General features: G+C 35.1%; 1 protein-coding gene across 2 annotated transcripts in view; it reads right to left on the reverse strand.

Moving 5' to 3' along the window:
- The window catches only part of LOC127952422 (myocardin-related transcription factor B-like), a 36395-nt gene extending 19401 nt beyond the window's left edge, over positions 1–16994 (reverse strand). The window contains exons 1-3 of one of the 2 annotated variants that reach the window (XM_052550847.1): positions 16840–16984; positions 6668–6730; positions 1955–2176 (exon numbers count right to left, since the gene is read on the reverse strand). In XM_052550847.1, the coding sequence (XP_052406807.1) occupies positions 1955–2108 (154 nt within the window). In that variant the 5' untranslated portion in view covers positions 2109–2176; positions 6668–6730; positions 16840–16984. Of the gene's footprint in view, positions 1–1954; positions 2177–6667; positions 6731–16839 lie in introns of both variants that reach the window. The other variant, XM_052550848.1, reaches the window with a different exon arrangement.
- Between the last annotated feature and the right edge of the window lie 1833 nt (positions 16995–18827).

Genomic DNA, 18827 nt, shown 5'->3' on the forward strand with positions numbered 1-18827 from the left:
GAATGTTATAAGGTGGTCTGTTGCACATTATGTTCTCATGAAATACACCTTGTACCAGGGCTGTAACCACATGACACTGAGACATGACACAAATGTTGTAGCATACAGTACAAGCAAGCACTTGATTAAAACAACTCAAGACATTTGCAAAAGTCAGGAAATAAACAGGGTAATTCTGAGGTCGTGTTAAATATTGAAGTGTCTAAATGAGTCACAGTTTCATGTCTATTTCAATGCAACAGCCCTGAGAAACTGCCTATTGACATGAAGAATGAGATGAAGATAGTTATGTAGTGGGGTCAGAAATGCACACATGCCCTGGTGGGGTCTCTGTTTACTTCCCTTCTGCACTAAATTACCCAGCAGCCCGAGGACACACTGAAATTTTCAAGGGCAATGATGTCCATAGGGAGTGTGATATGAACATTTCTTGCGGTCGGAGAGATGTAGCTCGGAAAAGTTCAGTGCCACTCCACCCACAGGACCATCCCTTTAGTGCCGTCTCATTAGGGTCCATGTACCACTAAAATATTTCCAGGATTAAACTTTGGACAGGATTGTGAAAGCCAACATCAGAGTGACTCAAAGAATTCAACATCACTTTTTAAAATGGCCAAAAGTAAACAGAACCAACTACGCACCCTCATGTCATTACAAACTATTTGGACTGACTTTCTTCCTTGGAGCGCAAAAAGAGGAATTTTGAACAATGCCTAGTTGCTGTTTTCTATAAAACAATTAATGGGGACTTGATTGAACCAAATCATTTGGTTTTTTGAAATGATGGATGGAGTCACAGAAAAGAACAAAAGGACTCAAAAGAACGATTTGTTCATGAATCAAACTATTGCTATTTCTCTCGTGAAGGCACTAGGAGAATGTTGCATGGAGCGCTTTTTATTTTACATAATGTGAACCCGAAAGACCCGGTCCTCATTCACATAGATTGCCATCAAACTGGTTAAATAATAGGGACTTTTCTAATTAATAATTGTATGTCATTATTGGAAATTCATAAATTTAGTTTTCATTGTAATTGGGGTAATTGGGTAACTGTTTACCGTAAACGCTGCAAGTATCATGTTTTCAGGCAATAAATTAAACCTGTCATAGTAAAATTCTTTGACAATAAGCGGACTCTTGATATTTTGATATAGTTTGTCCACTTCATGTGCAGGAAATAGACACTGACACATTCAAACGTGTCATCTGAGAACTAATTACTGTAAATATCCATTTTTCAGCCTTACAAAACTGAAGATGAATTATTATTATTTTTCTTTTTTGGATGAATATTTGACTGGTGAAATTATGGTGAAACACTACACAAAATAGTAAAGAATTCAAACATTCACCATTTATCTGTTACCAGCCATAGCATGAAAACAATGATCAGCTTATCGCTATGGTCCATAATATTATGTTACTGTTTTTTTTATTTCTTTGCATTACTTTAAGATATCCTACAAAAAAAAAAAAAAACACCTTTTGTGTTCCACAAAGAAACAGAAAGTCATAGAGCTCTGGAACATAATGAGGTTGTATAAAGAATAAAATAATGCTTATTTCTGAATGATGAACTGTTCCTTTAAATTACAGCCAAACGAAAACCATAACACGACTGCAAGCCTAAGAATCCTCTATATCTGAGGTTTTAGGCAACCATATTTGACGCAAAATCTATCACATTATCTTAGCAGTCGTGCTCCCCAACATGAGCCAAGAACACTTTGGAAAAGAATTAAAGGGAACACTTAAGACATGATTACATGTTGGCATTCACAAGCAATTCCTGTGTAATTCCCCACGACTTACCGCAAACAAATTTCTCAATCTTCTGGCAGGCCTTATTTTCTCAGTGTCAAATCAGGGCGGTAGTTTAACGGATGAGGAGGAAATAGGAGCTCAGGAGCTGAGTTATGGCCTACAGCCCTGACCAAATGGGCTTACTCACCGTTCTTGCGCTCTTTAATGGGTGGAAGACTCTGAGTGGGCTGCAGAGACAATTCCTCCAAGTCATGGGTCACTGCTTCGCTCCGTGGGCTTGGCACCAGCCCGCCCAGTGCGCCCGAGTCACCTTCCACTCCCAAACTCTCCTGGGGCTCCATATTTTCTCAGGGGGAGAGGCAAGGGTCTCTCCGAGGGAACCTACCACAGCGGTACAGATGACTACACTCTGCCAGAAAAACAAAAAGAAAAAACAAAAGGGATTCAAGTGTTTTGCAGCCCTTGTAAACATTAGAAAGCCCTAATGGAGCTTAACGTTGTTGTTGTTGGGGTGTGGTGGCAAAACTAATTTACTAGTATGTGGTTGATTGCTAATAAACTTTAAATGGGCCAGAAATGTGTCTCAGAGGTTAATGTATCCATTTGTATCACATTGCTGAGATCCAAGATACATTGTGTTATAAACTGGTGATGGTAAACTTAAAAATAAGCTCTTGATTGGAATCTGACCAGCCAATCTCCCAACCTTGAACTATCCACTCCCATGCATTTAATCAAGTAAGTTTGATGGTCCCCCCAGTTAACCTATAAAGAAAGCTCTTAAATCCTTATGGCTGATGTTTAAAAGTGCAAGTTGTATAAGTCTTGTTGTGGCTCCAATCCAAGACAAGTTATATGGGAGTATATCCAGGCAGCACGTTTGGCCCAGCTGTTTAATGTGTTATTCTGATGGATGCTTTACATCTCGGTACACAGAAAGGCCACTTAGGACAGCTTTGTCTGTAATATCTGCTCAATCTAATTTTGCAGTGTACTGCGCTCGGGAATATATGTAACCACATTTCATGGTTCAGACATGGAGATTTATAAAGCAAATATTTAAATGACCACAGGGCTCCATAAAGTTCAAGACATGTACAAGTCAATGTCACACTGCAAATTTATGATCAACATATCAGGAATGCCTGTATGTCTATGCTAAAAGTCATGCAGACTAGTGATGCATAGCATTCACTTACCCTATAGTTAGGCTTAATACCTAAAAACTAAAATGTATTTTGACCTACCTTGTGTTTATAATTTCAAAGTCTATTAAAACTAAGAAAAAGTTCATGAAAGAAAAAGCTGCTTCAAAGAAACTTTATTTGTATCAGAACTAGAGGTGGGCATAGATACATTTTTTTAATCTTGATTAATCTCACTGTGATCTTGAAATTAATCTAGATTAATAAAGATTAAAATGGCTCATTCGAATTGTGCCGACGGCATTCAGGATATGTGTGTTACCCAAATAAAATTGACAAACAGTAAGTCTTTGAGAAGGGGGTTATATGGTGCATTAGAAATGTACATCTCCTGCTTCCAAAATGCATCACAAACTGCTTGAAAAAGCTGTAAACTAATTCCACATTGCACAAGCGGGTGAAGGTTGTACCAGTGGGCCCTGTTTGAAATAGTCTAATTTGTATGTTTGTTTATTTTTATTTATTTGTGCTATTTACACAATGTTTAAGGTTTTTTCAAGTTTGTAGGTGTCAAGGTACAGAAACTAAATAATTAAATGTAAAAAAGCACTGGATAGTCTTCAATGTAAAAATGAAATATACAATGAAACCTACATTTATTCAGACACCTTCAACATTTCTCACATTATTACAGTTTTGCTATATATATATATGTATATATATATATATCAAAAAATATATCTGGTGTCTGAATAATTTTTGGTTTGACTGTTAAAACTACAAAGTAGTCAAGAGCAGTGAGTGATTTTCATTTTCATTTTCTTGGATTAACATTACAGCAGCCAGTCGCTAAATTAGGCGCTGTCACTTTAAGAGACGATGAACGCATCCAATATAATACACATCCCATTTTTCCTCAACTGTTTACTTTCACTTAAGAAATAACTGACAGTTTTTTCGAGCATAATTTCCAAGGTGGATATTTTGACATATTTTGTATGTATTTGTCGGCACTAGAGCAAAAATAATTTTGATCAAAACACTTGAAAATGCTTGTTTTTAGCGTCTCGAGACGCCTTTCTCTGCGTGAGTCCTGAACACCAGAACACCGCGAGTACTGAATCGGGCTTTTTCACATCTTGTTGTTTGTTTCAAACTGCGATTTGTATTTGTTCGTTCCGGTGCAGGAGGGACTTTGAGGAGAACTTCGCAGAAGAGAGCTCGGTTCAGTGTCGCTGTCCATTAGGCTGGCCTCAGCCAGTCGGTTTTATAAAATATCAAGGTGAAAGTCATCATAGCTCGCTTAGTATAGACCCAGCTCCCAACCCAACTTTGAGAATAGATTAACGGCGATATTTTTTTTATCGCCCGATAAGAGTCTCGCGTTAATGCAGCACGTTAACGGCGATAACGGCCCACCACTAATCAGAACTGATATGTCTTAGTTACATTATTTTTAGCATTTCAAAAAATATAAAGTAATAAAAAAATAACTAGCAAACACTTGAATGTAAATTTTCACAATTCAGTGGCTCCAAAAATGATTTGGACTCTGAAACAACACTTAAATACACAAACAGACAAAATAAATGATGTAAGTGTTATATATTTGTACATGATGTATGCGCCATATTACCTGCAAATATGTAACAAAGACAGAATTCTGTCCATATGAAGTTCAATTAATAGATAAGAATGGTTCCAAAAATGTAAAGCTAATTTGTAATGAAGCGCTATCATTATTTGTCTCCATATGTCATTTCTTAGTTAGAAATTTTTTATTCAATGAAAAAAAAAAAAAACTTATTGTAGGGGTTTACAAATATACAAGTAGAAATACAGAAGTTCAAACCTTTTGGCTATTTTATCAAATATATCTTAACAATGAATTTAAAAATCTTACATTTAAATTCATAGGCTCTTCTAATGAAAGGGCGAAGACAAAGATGCTTCTCTTTGGAATGCTATAAAATAAATTCGATATGCATGATGTCTGCTCAGAGTGCACAGTCTGCTCTCTTTCCAGAAGGATGAGAACTAAAGAGGCAGCGTAAGACTGATGGGATGTGGAGCTATAGGTGTGCTTCTGTCTAAGACTAATCCTGCACTTGGCTGTTCTATCCATCCATGTCAAGCTGAAGACAAACTGGAGTTTGGCAAAACCACAGCATCTGCTTATTCTACCCTGAGTCTGTTTGGGTTGCTTCACAGAGTTTTTAGTCTCAGTGGAAGGATGGAGATTTGCCTATGAGCAATGTGATGGACTGAAAAAATAAAATACATAAAAGTATGACCGAGAGATTGTTTTGTTGTGAGAGAAGACTCTTGCTTCACTTATGTTTCTGAAAACACCCACCACCTTCTCATGGTGGTGCTCTTCTCTCTGGAGGCTTCAGTTCAGCAATGCTGAGAACAAGCACAGGCGCATCCCTACGGGTGCGTGCTTTTGTTCTGAAGCCATGAGTCTCACGACAGCCAGTGAGCGATTACGGGTTGGCGTGGCTTTCACACAAGTGTTCAAAACATCCTCCACCCACTGTTCGGTTATCTAGAAAAGTCTAGTTTCTATAACAGTCACCATAAATAAAAAGCTCTTGTGACGCTATTACAATGTGATGTGGAGCACTTGAGTGGTGCGGTGTATAAAACAAAACCAGGGTAAAATAACATTTGGCACAGTTATTATTACTTTTTTGCCTGCCATAAAAACTTGTTATATAGTTTCTATACTACAGTTTTACATATACACATATACATCAAAAATTATTCTGACACCAGATATAATTTTTTTATATATTTTATTTTATTTTAGTTTATTTTTTACTAGTGAATGCAGGACACTATAATTCATTTTTAAGTGAGGATAGCAAAATATAAGTAAACTGTGACAGATTATACCCAAAAATTCTTCATACAGTGGATTACCAGTAAAACTGATAAAAATCTGGGACACTTTGACCTGACTATGTTTTGCTTAAGTGTTTTATTTTTTTCTTTAATTGCTAATTTGATCTTTTAACACTACAAAATGAACAAAATTGTGCATTGCTTGGTAATTTGTTGACCTACAGTAAATTGGTATTATCTAATTGTGTACTTTCATTTAGCAGCTGACAGCTATTCTGCCTTATTCATTACAGACCTTTCTATAAAAGTTATCTGACATTAAGATTAATTTGCTCTAACACAGTTTAACTTGTCATAGTTTATTACCATTTACCTAACTATAGTGTATAATCTGATAATGTGAGAAATGTTAAAGGTGTCTGAATAAATTTTCGTTTGACTGTATAAACACACATGTACTGTATGTGTATTATTTTGCCAATGTAAGCTATACATATATATATATATATATATATATATATATGCACACACACACACACACACACTTCTAAAAATATTTGTAAATAAACAATATACACATTCATGAAAATAGTTGAATTTATAAATTTTTAATATAAACAGAAAAATTAAATAAATGAATAAAAAGTGTTTTTTTGTATAATACAAAGCTTCATGCAACAATCATGCAATAATCATAAAAATCGATCCCCATTAAATTTACAACTCTAATTTTAATCCTAACTGCCCATTCAAATAAATAAATACTTTCTGGATGAAATCTACAAAATCATCTGTAGACCAAAGAAAACCGGTTTATGTTATTAAAAAGATCTACAACTAGCTCATATAAAAAACAACAACTCTGGAACAATACCTTTAATTCTAATCTGTCCTAGCAGACGATTTACCTGTCAAAAGAGAGGATGCTTTGAGCCACAGCGCTCCTTACAAAGCTCACTAGGTCATGGTGCCTGTGAAACAGAAAAGCAATATTCTGTCATTAGATGAAACAGAACAACAGCAGGTTGAAGCGACATAAATCTTCCTACCAGCAGTTTTCTACAGGTGAAAGCGAAACACTGTACCTCATCCAGCTGCACAGCAGCATGTGAAGAAGAGGGCAAGGAAAGGGAAGGGTGGTTTGCATCTAATCAATGCAGTTGCTGTGGAAACGCTAGTGTTCCTGTGTGCTGATTAATAGCTAAACAATAGGAGGACAGATATTTATGGATGTGTGCCACTCCACAGAAGAAGAGACCATCAAGAGATATGGAAAACAAGCTTATGAGAGTCTGCACTCAAGCCTCAAACACAGCCTCCGCAAACAAGGACATTAATATTCATTAAAGCACAAGACAAACATTCAGCTGCTGCTGCTTTCCATGGCACATCTGAAATTCTGTGATTACTTTTTATCATTGCTCCAGTCTTCAGTGTCACATGATCCTTCACAAATCATTCTAATATGATGATTTGCTGCTCAGAAAACATTTATTATCATCAATGTGGAAAACCGTTTTACTTCTTAATAGTCTGTGGGAACGGTTATAACATTTTTCCAGTATTCTTTGATGAACAGAAAGTTCAAAGATTGGAAATAGAAATCTTCTATAACAATTGTAATTTTTTAACATATTTACTAAAGGTTTTGATCAATTTAATGCATCTTTGCTATTTTTGATTTCTTTGATGAATGCATTGAAAAAATATCCTAAATATGTGGACTTAAGGACTTCATTCTTGTTGAGTTCACAACCACATTCAATGGAAAGCAGAGAAAGCGGATTAAGTGACTCGGTGAACACTGTGATCCTGCTATCTTGTGCAAATTAAAAACAACAGGTTGATGAATGTCTTAACTCTTCCAGACACACAAGATCCGATGACTTGACTAAGCCTTGGCTGGCTTTCTTGTCTACTCGGATTCCCTGCTCTCAATCTTATTCATCTGAGTTTAAAGACTTTCGGCTGTTTTCTCGCTAAGGATCAGCGGTAAGCCCCTCTCAGTGACACTATGACAATTCATCTTTATCCAGCACAATTTCAAAACCTCAAACAGAATTACATGTATTATTTTGAAGTGGAAATTTGGGCCAAATGGGGACATCACTGTACCGCTGTCTGCCAGTAAACTCAATGGTCGGTTCATTGGATTATTTGAGCTGGGATGGATTTTCACTCCACCTAGAATAGGAAGTGAAGATGTGCATGACAGAACTCAGTGTAAACAACTTCTCTCTCCATACAGGGGGAGATTGTGGCTAAACTTTAACTAATATAAATCACACATCATAATAGACTTAACAAAACATTAATTTCGCAATGAAAGCTGGAAAAAATGGGATTGCCAATGGGAGTGAAGAGTTGTTGGAGATCTACTGAAAATGTGCAAATTATAGGACACAAATGCAACTAATTTCCATAATGACCAATGCAATCTACCAAAAAGAGCACAAATTAAGGCCCTATGAAATCCATTTAATCTTTTTTCCAAATTCCTTTTTTTTTCTAGAATCTCTTTTTAACCTGTTAACTGTCACTCACGTTTTTGAAGATAGACATGAACCAAAATTTTTATAATTCATGACTGAAAAATTTTGTAACATGATTTTGATGTACCATTTACATGGTAATGCAATGTCTGATTTTAAAATTGGTTTTGAAGGATGAATTTTGAGATTTTATGTTTTCAAGTGATATATAGCTTCTGATGATTTCTAAAATGTGATAGAGAAAAAGACAACGAGGAAGTTTTTTTTTTTAAACAAAGGTCATAGCTCCTTTTGTAATGTAGATTTCTGAGGGTGTACTCTTGTCATAAATAAATCTATTACTTTTCCTACATAATTTTTTACAAAAAAATTTGGTAAAATATATATTTGGGAGTCTTAGACCTTTCCAACGATATATAGTTTGTCAAGATTAGATTAGATTTGATTGTAATATAGTATAGTCAACGTAGGCGTCCCGTATACGGGACGGGGTGACAATTAACAGGTTAAAGGTTAAATATATTTTTAACATCAAAAAGCATGTTTAATTAATTGAAATCATGAATCTTACCATATTAAACAGCTGTTTATTTATTTTTTCCAAAAATAATTACCATTTTTGGCCCTATGAAATGTTTTCTTTCCTCTCTCAAATTCAACCTTAGTTTAACCAAATTTAGTTTTCCATGAATTTTCTGGATTTCATTAAATATCAATACCAAAAGCATCTCTAATTAATTGATTGTATATATATATATATATATATATATATATATATATATATATATGTGTATATAGTGTAATTTATTATTATTATTTATTTTTTCTGAAAAGATTCAAACTACATTTTTTAAATTTTTCTGTGAAATAAATTCTGGTAAATATACATTTCTGGTGAATATTCCTTTAAAAGTAATATTTTACTAAATATAATAATTGTATTATTAGTAGTAGCACTATCATTACATTAAGTAATATTTCTGTCACAGTTTCTTCAAGTTAAACCAATTCTTTTGTTTGACGGGTTGCTGTGAAGACCTTGTATGACTTTGCATGAGATTTGTTGATTGTTTTATTCTAAAGAAAATGGTAAAATGCTCATAAAGAGACAAGTCTATATCGCATTTTGATTTAAGTGCACCGACCTACCATTGATGAATCAACCCAAAATTTGCAAATTCCATGACATTCTGCATTATACGGTAAATAAGGTTTTTATGACTGGATTCCACGATTCCGTCCGTGTTTTCCGCATCGCAGAAATCATAAGGCCCTAAATAATTATGCAAATACCAGAAAATTACGAACCAAGTGCATAATTAGAGTGCACAATTTATTTTAATCAAAATTGCTAATTACACATCGAGAAGCTACGGAGGCAGACACAGGAAAAAGATATTGGATTCTTTACATGGGTAAATTAAGGAATTATACTTATAATATATATATATATATATATATATATATATATATATATATATATATATATATATATATATATATATATATATATATATATATATATATATATATATATATATATATTATTATTTAGTAAACCAATATGTTACTGTGAATATTGTTGTTACTTGTTCATTATGGTTTCAGTATTTTATTCGCAAGAACAAAATACTGACGAAATGCGCTCTGTAGAGCAGTATGTCCATATAGGGCTACTGTAGAAACATGGCGATGGGAAATAGCAACTTCTATGTAAGGGGACCTGCAGTGTATGTAGACAGAAATTGCTCATTCTAAGTCAATAAAACATAATGGTCCATTATGAAAGATCTTCATACACCTCTGAAAATGTGTGTATATTATACTGCATTTCTGTCAATAGATCCTCCTAATTATTACACACTGCACCTTTAAATATTCTTTTACCATAAATTTAGCGTCTGAAAGGGAAACTCCAACAAATGCATATGCAGCCACAAAAATAACTATGTCCGTGCTTTTTTTATTGCCAATTGTTCACTTGATGTTTTTCGTAAATCCTGTCACAAGTTTTTAATGCCAAAAGAAGGTTTGCGCTGGTGCAAGTTGTTGATAAATCTAGCCCTAGGCATCATAGACTCAACAACATATGTAAATGTTTTTAGAGAAAAACATAACACACTAAACAGCGGAGTATCACAAACTAGATATTCAAGTTGTTCAGAACATAACAACGCCCCACAGAACCCTGCGCCTTGTTGCAAATGAAAACAATGCATGTCCTCAAACAGGCTCAAAATATTCTCTAATAGATTATCTCTGGATAAAATCAAAGCATATATATATATATATAAGTCCATCATAAACTACATAATTTCTTGTGTAATCCATCAGTGCCGACCGGCCAAAATCCTTACACTGCTTCTGGCTTTTGGGAACTAGAGTCTACTCAAATCAGGGCAAAAATTGTGTAGTGTATTCCAGCCTGAAGTCTCTTAACAGAGATTGCTATGTTGAATGGAAAAAATCCTAGGTGTGTTTCTCAATTTTGTTTATTAAAAAAAGTTAACAGTTGGTCTGTAAAGTCCAAACACCAATCAAAGTGGCGTTTGGCGGGACACATTATGGCCGTATTACCGCATTACTACTAAACAATGAGAAGTTCTCTTCACACAAACACTGAATGACTCACCCACAGTAAACTGTAGGGGGTCAGCTGTGCTGCTAAATATAGCTGTGAGACCAGCCAGAATAAGCAACAGAAATAAAAAAGAAACCCCTCCAACGCTTTTCCATGTGTGCAGGGAGAACGCAGGCATCAGGATTCAGCACAAAGAAAACACTGCGAGAGCCACTCAAGTGAGGAAAGGAAAAAGAAGGGGGAAAATTCCTTTACCATTCCCAAAAATTATCCCACATTTTTAACTTTCCCAGAAAGCCAGATAATTCCCAAGGGGTTGTTTCTGAGCACAGCGCACATGGCCTTTCCCCTCCTACTTCCCCTCACGCCATTGGCCCATAAACCAGAAATCAAAATGGCTTGCTGTCAACCACTCTGCATTTGATGGGGTTAACTTGATACAATTTAAAGTCAAATCACCAAAAGATGAAGATTTACTTAACAGCGATGCTTATCAAGGATTTAATGCAATTTAAAAGCTGACTCTCTGGTTCCTACATCCCCATACGGTTACTTTTCAGAATCTACTTGCTATTTTTTATAATATGATTCAACCCAATTAGTAAGACATGCAGTTACTGTATGTTTTTATTAGATTTCCGTGAAACTACATTAGCACAATATGCATCTTTTCCAGAACAGCAGATGTTTGGCAGTCTGATTCATGGTAGCTTAGCATTTTCATCAAGCAACAATGTGGCAAACAATGACATAAACTTGTTGATCATTTCGAACAATGGCCAGAGTGATGAAATAAGTGGTTTCATGGTGTTCTTTTTGGGTAAACAAACATATCAACACCAGACATCAGCACTCAGCACATCAGCACAGTTACTCCAAAAAAAAAAAAAAACCCTGGAACAATAACAGCTGGGTCAACGACAAAATAGAGTTTTCAAGATATATAATGAGAAAAATATTGTGCCTATCTCTATTCATGTGGTTTTGAAAACCTTTTTATATTTAATTTTCATATTGTTCACATAAATACATTTTACATTTTCAACAAATGTTTAACAAGACAGTTACATGACTGTAATGCGGTATAACTATAAAGTAACCAGATATGTATAATATTCTCTTAATGAGTAATGGGCGTAACATTCAGTAAACCAATCAGAGTGTCCTCTCCTATTCCCTTTAAAGGGTTAGTTCACCGAAAAATGAAAATTATGTCATTAATGACTCACCCTCATGTCGTTCCAAACCCATAAGACCTCCATTTATCTTTGGAACACAGTTTAAGATATTTTAGATTTAGTCCGAGAGCTTTCTGTCCCACCACTGAAAGTGTGTGTACGGTATACTGTCCATGTCCAGAAAGGTAAGAAAAACATCATCAAAGTAGTCCATGTGACATCAGAGGGTCAGTTAGAATTTTTTGAAGCATCGAAAATAAATTTTGGTCCAAAAATAGCAAAAACTACAACTTTATTCAGCATTGTCTTCTCTTCAGTGTCTGTTGTGAGAGAGAGTTCAAAACACTGTAGTTTTGTGATTTCTGGTTTGCGAACGAATCCCTCGATGTAATCAGACCTTCTTGAACCAGTTCACCAAATCGAACTGAATCATTTAAAATGGTTCGCATCTCCAATAAGCATTAATCCACAAATAACTTAAGCCGTTAACTTTTTTTAATGTGGCTGATACTCCCTCTGAGTTCACACAAACCTATATCCCGGAGTAATTCATTTACTCAAACAGTACACTGACTGAACTGCTGTGAAGAGAGAACTGAAGATGAAAACCGAGCCGAGCCAGATAATGAACAAACAATTGACTAGTTTTTGGGTGAAAAATCCTTTAAGAGCGAGATGCGCTAGCGCCATGGCGGATCACTATTTACATGGCGGAATTTGTGGACAGAAAAGCTGAATGCTTCTCAAGCTGAGAAACCAATCTGCTCATGTGCAAAGTTAAAGCACGTGAGCAGATCATCTACGGGACAAGCAGGAATCCACCCAAGCTTCCCGAGGTGAAGAAGTCAGTAAATATATATATGTGTGTATTGGCATGATTGTTCAATGAATTAGCCAATTTCATTCATCATTATAAGTAGTAATAGGCTGAATTGCAAATAATTCTAATACACGCAATGACTATCCATCATTACATTTTTATATTAATGTAGCCTACACAATAATATTCTTTTACACTGTAATCCTTTTGTTTTTAATATTTGGCATGTTTGTGTGATGCACATCCCTGTATCCCTGTGTAATAAGTCAATGCGCACTGGACCCACCCAGAGGCGCATTTTTTACCAACACGCTCTTTAAATAACTAAAAAATATTGCGCCATTGACTTTAGACCAGGATTGAGTTGGTCTATGGCACAATTTGTTTTCAGCTCCTTAAAATAGCAATGCGCCTGAACACACACGTTTTTAGACCAGCACACCCATGGGCGCACAAATGGGCGCAAATGCATTTGCTAATTAAACGACGTGGCGCTGGACGGGAAAATGCTAAAGGTGCCGGACTGAAACTAGCAAACACACTTGTGCTGTGCCTTGTGTCGCATTGCACTGGGTGTATGATAGGGCCCTTTATTTTCAAAAAAATATTTTTTAAAGGAATAGTTCACCCAAAAATTAAAATCTGCCTAAAATTGACTCACCCTCAGACCATCCAAGATGTGGATGAGTTTGTTTCTTCATTAGAACTGATTTGGAGAAATTAACATTACTTCATTAACAGTGGCTTGAAATTAAAAACGCCTCAATGGCAGATTTGTTTCCTACAAACATGCATCTTTTCATTTCACGCCGTATTAATTGATGGACTCTAGTCATGTGGATTACATGTGGATTATTGTGTTTTTCTCAGCTGTTTGGACTCAAGAGGATCCATTGGTGAGCAAGTGACGTAATGCCAAATGTTTCCAAACTCATCTGCATCTTGGATGGCCTGAGGGCAAGTACATTTTCATTTCATTTTCGGATTACCTAGTGCTCTAAATAAGAGAAAATAAAATAATAATCATATATCATTATTTGTTGGGGAGTCACACCACATAACATTTTCTAACCTGAACCTTGTCATGCAATAAAATCATCAGATAATTTAAGAGACTTCTTGTCTTAGACATTGAATCTAGAGGGAACTATTATGATGCCATTTCCTGTTTAACGTCACCCCCACCCCTGCCATGTTTGTGCATTGAGTTGCACCAAATGACTTTGATTTGGCAGACAAAATATGATATTTCTTAACAATACATGCCGACTACTAAATGTTCCCATTCAGTATTATATTAAAGGAGATGGTTCAAAGAGAACAGATATACGAGGAAAACAGGCGCAACCCAACAAGTCATTTTGCGCAATCTTATCAGAACGCATCCCACACAAGTTCGGTGACCATATGAGAAGCTTAAATTTTGGTTGGCAGTGCACACGTACTAATTACGTCGACGGCGTTTGATCTAAGGACACCTGAGCTTGGATATGAATCTGGTTCATCAGCATCAAAGCCTGTGAGGTCGCATCACATGACATCGCAGTGGAATGTTATTGTGTCATGTGATCGGGGGGGCATCCATTTGAAATACGAACTAAAAAAAGCCAGTAACATGTTTAGTTAAACAGAACAGTGATATCTACTTCTGCAATGATCTCATTCTTATTTGTGAACTTTAACTTTCCAAACTACAGTTCTAATGCACAAAATAACATTTACCCGATGATAACCGGTAATGATAACAAGCTTGAGGCCGCAAACTTTAAGTCAAACAGGCGACGCAGCAGACTAAGAAAACAATATCCAGACCACCAGGGACACATCATGCTTACATGCTTTCAAGTCCAGCTGTAGTCTAAAGGTCCTGTCTGAACTGTAGACATGTGGACATTGACCAGATGATGGAAGGTAGTATCAAAACACTGCCTGCTGTTTTACACAAAGTAAAATAATACCTTTAAATTGATTCACAGGCAGAGAACAGTCCTCACCATTCATCTATTCTGCACACGCTGTTTGACGAAGGACACATGTATGTGAAGTATGCTGTGGCGAACTGACACCTGCGGTGGGTAAGATCCAGCCTGTCATCAATAAAGAATGCTTTATTTTTCAAGTCAACGTCCACAGCATGAGCTATATTTAGGCGAGGAAAGACTATGTAGCTCAGAGAATAATATTTGATCACTAGAGATTAAAAACAAGAATGTGAGCCGAGAAGCCGTGAAAATAAGTTTGATGCATTTGATGCTATGCAGGCTAACTGGCATGGATAAACAATTAAAAACACATGGCTGTGCCATTTAAGAGCTGCTTGCAAATATTATTCTTAAAACATAACACACATTCACTATTTCGACAACTCCGTCTGGTTTGCCTGACATATTTCCATTAATATGACAAGCTTAAATAAATATCAATAATAACAATCTGGTTCGTCCAGTCCTGGGTGGCTGTCATGCCCTTCTTGACTACAATGACGGCAACTAGACAGAAACACAATAACAGTATTACTGTAAGTGTACAATGTAACGTAGCTCAAAATGGCAATCTATTAAACTGAATTTAGTGAATATTAATTTATTCAATATTGCAAGAAAAGGTGGTCTGCTGTCCATACCATATTTAGGCATAAAGCTGTGCTAATTAATGATTTTCAACCAGCAGTCGGGAGTAATTGGTCAGGCCTGTGGCAGTAAACACTGGGAGTGTTTTAGGCACCACACCTGAAGCTAAAGGTCGATGCCTCACATACGCACCCATAATGCCTAGAGTGTGTGCATGGCATACTTAACAACATTTTAATGAACTCTCAAGACTGTTTCACTTGTTTATGTAACAAATACTCGACTCAAAACGCACTCTGTGACCTCACACCTGTTGAATTGGAGTGATGCACACAATTTATTAATTCTGCGAATGCATTTATCTTAAATGAGCTATTTCAATTTACAGTCCTTACAAATTATTTGTGTTTTATTCTTGAATTAAACCAGTGTATGATACATGCATGTAAGCAATCAAAATGTAATTTAAGTACACACAAACATACACACACACACACACACACACACACACACACAGAACATATATTTTAGACAAACAAAAACTTTTTTGTTTGCGATTAATATATAAAGTTTTTGTTTGTATAAAATATGCATGTTCTGTGTGTATGTATGTATGCATGTATGTATGTGTGTGTGTGTGTGTACACAGACACACATACACAGACACACATACAGTATATATTTAGAAAATATTTACATTTACATGTCTATGTTTAGATTCATAAAATGTATATTATAAATGTATACATTTTATATATAAACATAACATATACATGTCTGATATACATGCATGTGTGTGTGTGGATTTATATGTACATAATAATTATGCACAGCACACATACGTAATTAAAAAAAACGTATTTTGGATATATATATATATATATATATATATATATATATATATATACATATATATATATACATATATATATATACATATATATATATATATATATATATACATATATATATATATATATATATATATATATATATATATATATATATATATATATATATATATATATATACATACATATACATATATACACACATACATACACACACATACACACACACACACACACACCCACACACAAACAAACAGTAATAAGACGGGATGACGTCATCTGAACTTTCTATAACCGTGAACTGACGCCACTATTATGAATGTAATAGTGCTTTATAAATATTCCCTAAAATGACTATAAAAAGGTCTGAAAGTTAGACACTGTTCTGAGAATATCAGGGAAATAATCCGTCCTTCAGTTAGATAAGAGAGTTCAGTTTGTAACTCATTGTTCTGAATTATCGCGCAGGTATTTTATATCTAAAGTGTCACTTGCAGCGTATCATAATGACTGGAGTGTCATTCACTCCATCATGCGTGCGACATTACATGTTATAGATACACAAATAAAACTTTATAAATACCTTACCGCTTGTTTGGCTCCCAATTTAAACGTGTTTCCTTTGATGACACATGTAGAATACAACAGAATTGCGACAGGGCATTTATTTTCTTTCTTTACTGGAGTAGCAGTTGTTGCTGCTGGTAAAGATGGCCGCTCTTATTGTGCTTAGCCGGTGATGTAATGAAGTTGTGTTAACCCTTCACAACACAACACTTCCGAAGTCATCTGACACCACAGCAACGTTCAACGCAATCACGAAGTTGAAAGGAAACAAAGTAATATAGTTATTAACATAAAATCTTAATCTGAAAGATAAACGTAAACAACAGTCTGCGCAGCAATGCACATAATGCCCAGAGACGTAAATACTAAGTAAATACTCTACTAAGGAGATATTTTCTCTCTCTCTCTCTCTGATGCTCACACTTATGTAATTTAGTCAAATCATGTTAAATCTATGTGCTGAACATTTCTTAATGCTGATTTTTATAGAAGTAGGCTATTATATTAAAATATATTATAGAAAGATGTTCTGGAGTGAAGTAGTTTTATAATGTCATTGGTGTGCTGCTGAGAGATTCTTAAATATCAGTCACAGACCCTCATGTGAACCCTTATCCTACTTCTGAATGTCTGTCACCAGTCCAATTGGGCTCTTATAATGAACAGTCAAAATTACATAACGAAAACTAAAATAATGAACTAAGATAAGTATGAATAATAACAATAATACATTTTTGTGTAACACTGCCATCTGGTGTGCTTTCAAAGTCAGTTCATGCCCAACGTGCAGTGATCATAACATGAACATATCTTAATATAATAACAGGAACATTTCTGGAGGAACTGATACAGCTGGAAGCAAAACATTCACAAAACTACATTCAAGCTGTTTGTTGAAACCGAATTCTTAAAAAAACATCACTCTTGTGTGCTTCCACATGGTTGTTGCAGTTCAGAATCATAATAAAATAATAACATGAAACTGCACAGTATAGAAGAGTGCACACATGAATAGTCAAAATAGGCTTATTTTAGCAAAATGCAATTACTGTAGGCTACATACTGTATTTGGGTAGTTAATGCGTGTTAATGGACTTTTATATTATAAGGTCAACATATTATTCATAAAAATCATTATGAAGTAATTAGCAAATTGCTGTTAAAAAATAATTTCGATCATGTCAATGATACAAAAGGTACTGCTGTGGAACCTTTTCAAATCTTAATAACATGAAACATTTATGAACTTTGTACACATTAGGTACAAATACATACTTTTAGGTATATTTCACTTCAGGGGTAAATAAAAGATATACCTTTCAAAAGGGTACTGTCCCAGAGATTGATTTTGTCATTTGATAATTTATCCCTCTGAGAGTTAGGATAGTGCACCCAAAAGTGAAAATTCTGTCGTAATTTACTCACCCTTGTCTTTCCAAACCTGTATGTCCACCTTTCTTCTGTGGAACACAGAAACTAATATTTTGAAGAAGCCTAACAGTGTTCCAACTGACTTCTGTAGTAATTTATTTTCTTTTTCCCTTTTGGCCATTTCATGGAAGTCAATTTGAATTGAAACGGTTTAATTACCAACATTCTTCAAAATATCTTCATACAGGTTTGGAATTAAGAGTGAGAAAATTATAAAAGAATCTTATTTTTTTGGGTGGTCTGTCCTTAAGATCCTTAATAGAAACAGGTAAAGGCAAAGAGGCACACCAAGTATTAAGGTATTTTATCTTAAGAATAATTCACACGATTTATGATTACATCAGGAAGAGAGTAAATGCATGTGATCTGTGATTGCTTATTGTGTTCCAGTGTTTATGGTGTTGAACTGTCTGTGGCCTCAAACATGAGGCAAGTTATGAACCCAGCAGTTCATTTCTTGAAAGTTTACAATATAATACTCAAGTTAAAGTACAGCTCTTGATTTACCCCAAAACTTCAGGATCACACCACCTTATGAAACTTTGGGAGGGTCCTTATGTTTCAACAGCCATTTAGAA

The sequence above is a fragment of the Carassius gibelio genome, chromosome B3, assembly GCF_023724105.1.
Source record: "Carassius gibelio isolate Cgi1373 ecotype wild population from Czech Republic chromosome B3, carGib1.2-hapl.c, whole genome shotgun sequence".
Taxonomy (NCBI): domain Eukaryota; kingdom Metazoa; phylum Chordata; class Actinopteri; order Cypriniformes; family Cyprinidae; genus Carassius; species Carassius gibelio.